Source organism: Solanum lycopersicum, chromosome 11 (genome assembly GCF_036512215.1).
Source record: "Solanum lycopersicum chromosome 11, SLM_r2.1".
In the NCBI taxonomy this organism is placed as follows: Eukaryota; Viridiplantae; Streptophyta; class Magnoliopsida; order Solanales; family Solanaceae; genus Solanum; species Solanum lycopersicum.
Genome location: NC_090810.1, coordinates 46,803,172 through 46,810,145, shown reverse-complemented (window position 1 = coordinate 46,810,145; position 6,974 = coordinate 46,803,172). Strand labels below are relative to the sequence as shown.

Here is a 6,974-nt window from a genome sequence, read left to right as displayed (position 1 = left end):
TATTAACTATTCGAACACATTTTTTTTAATTAGTTCAAAATTTTCTTTCAAAAGTATGTAAAAACAAGCTTAACATTCATTATTGTTTGTAAGAAGTTAATTACTAGAAATTCTTCATTTTAACAAAAGTACAATAATATCCTTATGAGCCCAAAACAAAAATTAAGACATGTATGGATTATTCTAGATTTTTCATTTTGGCCATTAGTTACACAATTATTATTTTGCTCTTAAATGATATTAAAATTACTAAAATGTCATTGGTCGTTCTTCTCATGACTCTTATGTATACTAATATAGTAATATATATACATAAAATTTAAATTAGGGGTTCTTATATCTGCTTCAAATAAGAAAATATTTAATTGTCAGACACTAAATAACTTTAAAATCTTAAATATTTAAAAGAAAAAAAATTAAACATTAATTTTGTGCAGCATAAGGTTTATTTAGAAAAAAGATAAATATTTTGTGTTTGGCTTCATTTTTTTTAAAAAAATAATAGAGTATCAGTATGCAACAAGATTTTTTTTTTAACATATAAATAATGAAGTAAGCAACAAGAGAACCAAATACACACACAAATTCTTCAGTGTGTAATAACCCACATGATATCGAGTATTACCCATTTAAATTCGGGTCAAAAAGCCCTCTTTTACTAGCTCTTAGGTTTTCCAGCTTATTTTCCCTTTCTGCGTCTCTCACCTGGAGTCGGTCGGTCGGTGCCACTGCCTCTCCGTCAGGTTAAAAATCTCTTTCTTCGAACTCATCTTGGTGTTTATGTTGAACTTTGCTTACAGTATTCAGTTCTCAGATCAATTGTTGAAAAAAAACGAATTTAATCGGTTAAGATCTGAACTTTTTCCACCTTTTTATGTTAGTTTCGTGATGTTTATCCTGTTTAGAACCAAGTAGCTAAGCCTTGGTGAAAACCCGGAACAGAAATAGTCTATAACTATGATGAATTGATGCATGAGTATTTTGTATAGCTGACCCAAAGTAATTTGGGATTGAGGTGTAGTTGATGGATTGATCAATTAAAGATTTCAGCTTTTGTAGTGGATGTTGTCGGTTATTGCTAATTTGGGTTTGTAATTTTTTATCAAAATAATAATTGTGGGTCTGCTACTTTATTACCTCGCATCAACTTTTTTTACCTTTTTAATGTTAGTTTCGGGATGTATATACCTGTTTTAGTCCCTGATAATGATGAATATTGTGGTAAGTTAAAAACCCAAGAAAAATAAGTCTTAACTATGAGGAAGCTATGCAATGTATTTTGTATAGCTGACTCAACTAATTTGGGAATGAGGTGTAGTTGATAGATTGATCAATTAAAGATTTCAGCTTTTGTAGGTGGAAGTTGTGGTTTCTTGCTGATTTGATTTTGTAGTTTTTTATAATCATTGTGTCCGCTACCTTTTTACCTAACATCACCTTTTTTGACCTTTTTTATGTCAGTTTCACCAAGTATAGATTGTTTTAGGCCTGGATAATGAAGAAAATTGTTGTAGGTTGAAATAGTTTCAACTATATGGTGAAGTGGTAGCAGTGTTTTTGTATAGCAAACCCAATTAATTTAGGATTGAGGTGTAGTTGATCTATTGATCAATTAAGATCGCAGCTTTGTTAACGGAAATTGTGATTTCTTGCTTATTTAGGTTTGTATCTGTTTGTTTTATAACTGCGGCGTCTGCTACCAGATAAATCTGTCTACCGAAGCGGAGAAGTTGCCTAGTGTTTTTTCTTTGCGCTGGGATTTGAGCTCATAGGTCTAAACCCACTTTGTTGACTACCAGGATACACTTTTGGTGAGTATCTTTCCTGTTTTTTGTTGAGGAAGGAGGGAGGTGTTCTTATTGAAAAAAAAAAGAAAGAAAAAGGTTTTTGTTGTTGAGATGTACGGTCAAGGTTTTATCAGACAAATGGTATTTGTTTTAACTTTTAAGAATCCTATTTATTTATATCTAAGTTTATAGCTAGGGTTCTTTAGTTTACTGAAGTGTTTTTCTGTAAATATTTCTGGTCTAAGAGTGATGTGGAAGTTTGTTAAGTTGTCTGATCCAAGTATTATATGTCATGTCGATACATGTTTGCAGGAAACCTATAGATATGCTTATGAAGAAATGGCAAGTTGATAAGTATCCGAGAAGTAGTAATTTAACCCCTTTCCTTGATCGAAATAATAGTTATCTACCACTTTATATAAACTGAGTTTACTTTGTTACTTGAGCTGAGTTCTGATTCAGAGAGCTGTAGGATAAAAATGTTATTGTTATTGAATGCAAAGTTTCTGTCCATGTTGGTGGTTCTTTTGTTTCCAATCGTTATGATTTTCACTTTACAGCTCCTGGAAAAAGGGGTGTTGGTCAAACTGATGATGCAGTTTGATGATAATGTTTTGATGCAGGTCAATATCAAATCAAACCGATCAGTTTCTTGGAAATTTAAAGCAGCCCTGCTTTGTTGGTGTCATACCTCTAAACCTTTTCCTTCCTAGTCAGTGCTTATCCCTTGTAACAATGGGAACACCAGAGACTTCTCGTGAACCTTGCCCTGACCGTATACTTGATGATGTTGGCGGAGCATTTGGCATGGGTGCTGTTGGAGGTTCAGCCTTCCACTTCTTAAAAGGCATATACAACTCACCAAAAGGTGAGCGCTTGATTGGCGGTTCACAGGCAGTGCGCATGAATGCTCCTCGTATTGGTGGTAGTTTTGCTGTGTGGGGTGGGCTTTTCTCCTCATTTGATTGTACAATGGTTTATCTCCGGCAGAAAGAAGATCCTTGGAACTCTATTATTGCTGGTGCAGCAACTGGTGGCTTTCTACAGATGCGGCAGGGACTGGGTGCTGCTTCTAGATCAGCACTGTTTGGTGGAGTTTTACTTGCGTTGATAGAGGGAGCTGGAATTATGTTAAATAAAGTCATGAGTGCTCCACAGAACTTCCCACCCATGGAGGAGCCACTACCTAATGTCGCTGGAGTGCCTGGATATCCATCTGGGCAGCTGCCTGGTCAACCAATGGGGCAGCTTCCTGGTCAAGCTCCAGGAAGTATTGATGGTATGATGGCAGAATCATCAGCACCATCCTCTTCTTCCTGGTTTGGAGGAATTTTTGGTGGTGGAAAGAAGGAGGAGACGGTGATAGGTGGTGGTAGCAAGACACAGGTTTTAGAGAGCTTTGATGCTCCTATACCACCTACCTTCGAGTTTAAATGAGTTCAAGAGATGATTTAATTTTCAGGTTAGTTAATGTTATTTTCTTTATTATTTGAATTTCTTATGTATTGTGAACAAGTATTAATTTCTAATTAGTGTGGCAAAGGTTTTGTTATGTTTCATGGTTATCTTTCTGAATAAATGTCTTCCTTAAAAAACAATATATTAACTGGGATCTACAAATTGGTTGAGTGGATTTTTAGGGTTGATAATAGTTTTGTGGTGGTAGGCATCATATGAATAATAGGGGACCCACTTTTAGTTTATTTTGTTTCTGGTGATGTAATATTTTATCATATGTTTCTTGGTTTATATGGAAGTTAATGCTACTGTGCTTGTTCTGGGGTTGTTATTTCGGATATCATATTTATGTTTTGATTATGTTTCAATATTACTTTCTTTTTTATGAAAATCATGGTCAGCTTTCTTAGCAATTACGAGAACTTCTATACTTAGACATAAGAAAATTATGATTGGAATTTGCTGTTGATTTTGCTGTGTACAATGGTTTCCTTTTGTGGAATTACACTGGATTTGTTGTAATTGTATGGTTTTCTTCTGCAGGATTACACTGGGTTTCTTGTTGTACAATTACTTTCTCCTACGTTTTGTGGGATCTTCTTGGTAGTTTAGTTAGCTGTTGTGTTATTGTTGTTGTGAGAGAGCTTTAGGGTCCGTAATTTGAGTGTGTTTCTGGTTAATGCTAATATTAGGGTGAAGTTTGATCTTTTGATGTTAATGGGATGATAGATGGGCATGAATAATATGGAATTGGTGCTTGGCTTCTTCTGATATCGTTAATCATGCGTTTTGGTTATTTGGAACTTGGAAGCTACTGCTTATGTTTTCAAGGAAGGGTGGTTTAGGAATAGTTTGTTTCATATCCCTTCTATAAATAAAAAGAGAGCTTGTTTTCATCTCTTTTATAATGTTCACTTGTATTTTAGTTTCTGATTCAAGTCGAACAAATTAAAAGAAAAAGAGAAGTTTCTTACAGAGGAGTTTTTGGAGAAGAGCTTAAGAAAGTTTTGATACTTGCTGAAAAAAATTACCGATCTGGCTCTCTTATTTTTCACCTTTGTGTGATGCTTTTTTAGACGGGATCTTATTGGTATCTTAATCTGCTCTGATGTATTCACATTGTCAGGAGAGAGCTGTGCCATATCATTATATCTAGTGATTTGTAGTGTAATTTGAGTTATTGTCTGCCTGTGTCCTGATATTTTTGGGAGGTAGAAGAGTTAGATGTATTGATTAGGATAATAAGGGAAGAAGGTGTCTGCGCGAATTTTTAACTACAGCCTGGTAGTGGATGTTGTTGATGCCACTTTTGCTCTTGTGTTTGCTTTCTTACTTGGATATGTTTTTGGAAGGGTACAAATATTAAGGTGCTTAGGCATAGTTGAAGAGAAATGGAAAAAAAGTCCATGGCAATAGAGAGGAAGTTGTTAAAGAAACTTATATTAATATTACATGCTTAAGAGCTTTTTGTTGACTTGTTCTAGAATTACTACTGATTTGCAGTATTTTTCCCTTCTGTTGTCATCTATTTGCCCACATATTACACCATTAACTCATTATACATTCGAAATAATTTCGGTGACTGTCACTAAGCGATAAGGAGTTCGTTGTATTTGCTTGCGCAGTAAATTCTGGCGTGTTTTTGCTTGGATAAAGTTAGGGGATTGTATTGATCTGCCAGAACATTAACTCTACATATTGTCTTTACATTATCAAATATCAACAGCTACCTCATGGGTGTACTCAAAGTTTACTGAAATGTATGAAGTCATTCTCTTAACCCCTATAAAGCTCTCCAATCTCTCTCCTTCCAATTTAAACCCATATGAGATATGGAGGAGAACTGGGAAGCACTCCTATGCCCTTAGTTCCTTCCCCACCCCCTTTCTATTTTCAACGCTCAACTGTGTAGCACATCTGTCATTGGAATCACACATTGTACTGCAGCATAGTTTAGTACCGCCTCCATATTCTGGTTGCAACATGACTTATGCAACAAGAAAAAATGTGTTCTGAGCATTTGCACATGAAGTATGAGCTTAACATATGTTGGCCTCTTCTTTAACAAGCTTTCAGCTAGGAGATGATTGGTTCTTGGATTGCCCGTCCTCCAGGGAGCTCTTGTTGTCTTTTTTTTCAAGAGTAGACTTGGAAATTGGAAGGAGTCAACTCCTTAAATTTGCTTAGTTGTACACCCCAAAAATCTCAATACCAAGCCTGGGCGCAGCTGCTAGCATTCTAATGCCGTCCACCCACACCCTCTTACTTCCCCACTGATAACTGCATTTTTCCCTTCCTGTCTTGGTTGTTTGAGCTTCGGTGGTGTTCTGTGAATTGAGATTTTCCCTGACCGTTTCCAAAGTTCTAAAAAAAAAAACAACCAAAAAATGCAACTTACGAAACTACTGTCCCTGAGCAACTTGACTTAGCCTAAAGTGCTAGGTGGTTTCTTCCCATTTGTCCATGCTAGGTGACTGGACACTACGGCATATTTTAAAAAATGTATTAAGTTGTTAATTGTTTTGAAGTTGCCAAAATTCACAGGTGAATATGGGACAACCTGATAGATCCCGGAGGTGGTTCAACCTTTGGTCTTCTCTGATTCTTTGACATATATTCTTGTTTCTTATTTCTTCTCATCCTAGATTTTACTGATATTTGCCAAATATTTGCTTGAATCTGTTTTGCAGAGGGAGGATGTCGGTGGTCAGTACACTGTCAGCTGTTGATCCAATGCCAATTTTGGTGCTAGTAAATGGCTTGTTATGGATCTTATAATAACATAGTGCGATTTATAGTTAATCTACAGAGCATTCGACTGAAAAGTAATATTGCATCATAGGTTGGTTTTAGTGGTATTTACTTTTTGATTATTGTATGAGTTGACTAGTAATTGCTCAAACAAATCGAAAAATAATATGGAACATTTGTGGTTGTATATGCTAACACCTGCTTAGGCAGCATCTTTTTGCATTTTTTAAACATGTTATTATGCTTCCTTGATATTCATGAATTACTCTTATATCTAGTGCTACTTTTTGTAGTGAATGTGCTATTTAGGAAAAAGTGTAGAGATAAAAGTGTCGGAAACGAATTTTAATTATTATTTATTTTTAGTTTTATACTTAAGGTGAGAAATCATCAATTAAAGTAGATGCAGCTTCCCTGGCTTAAAGGACGGAACTCCAGCAAGAAATCTATTGAAGAGTTGGTGCTGGGTTAGCCGAAAATCAAAGTTTATCCGGTCCTGAAAAATTCGAACTATTGAGAGTGTGAACAATTACTTTTTAGCTTGAAAATCCACGCCAATGGTGTGTAGAAATGTTACGAAATAGTTGAGAAGTGGCCAGTAAGCGTGCTTTTCGACCCCTGAAGCCCTATTGAGTTGAGCTCTAACCCTTACAAGAAAGGAAGAAACCTTCCACCCCTGAACTGTCTGTAAGGTGAAGTTACATATTTGGCCACTTGTCCAAAAATATTGATAATTGCTACACAACATACATCATATTACTAGTTCTTGAATACATGTAACATACATGTGTTTCACGCATTGTAATATAACTATTTAAATTTAAAGTATTTGATTAAATTTTTTGGATGTCGTATGAGCATGTGAAGAAAATAACTACATTTTATCTGTTAGATTTTTTTTTTCTGTAGCCATTTTAATTTATGATGTATTTAATAGATGATATTTTTTTTGTTAGTTTTCATATTTCACTTCTCGAT

General features: G+C 35.2%; 1 protein-coding gene across 3 annotated transcripts; it reads left to right on the top strand.

The window, feature by feature from the left end:
• The first annotated feature begins 554 nt into the window (after nucleotides 1–554).
• Nucleotides 555–6,227, top strand: LOC101258028 (mitochondrial import inner membrane translocase subunit TIM17-2). 3 transcript variants are annotated; one of them, XM_010314726.4, is made up of 4 exons: nucleotides 571–743; nucleotides 1,662–1,811; nucleotides 2,411–3,249; nucleotides 5,936–6,227. In XM_010314726.4, exon 3 carries the CDS (start codon nucleotides 2,523–2,525, stop codon nucleotides 3,222–3,224), a length of 702 nt encoding a protein of 233 aa, XP_010313028.1. In that variant the 5' UTR covers nucleotides 571–743; nucleotides 1,662–1,811; nucleotides 2,411–2,522; the 3' UTR covers nucleotides 3,225–3,249; nucleotides 5,936–6,227. The 3 variants fall into 3 exon arrangements, with proteins under 3 accessions (XP_004250691.1, XP_010313028.1, XP_010313029.1); XM_010314727.4 differs by having other exon boundaries at nucleotides 575–743; nucleotides 1,704–1,811; XM_004250643.5 differs by lacking the exon at nucleotides 1,662–1,811 and having other exon boundaries at nucleotides 555–743.
• Nucleotides 6,228–6,974: the final 747 nt, after the last annotated feature.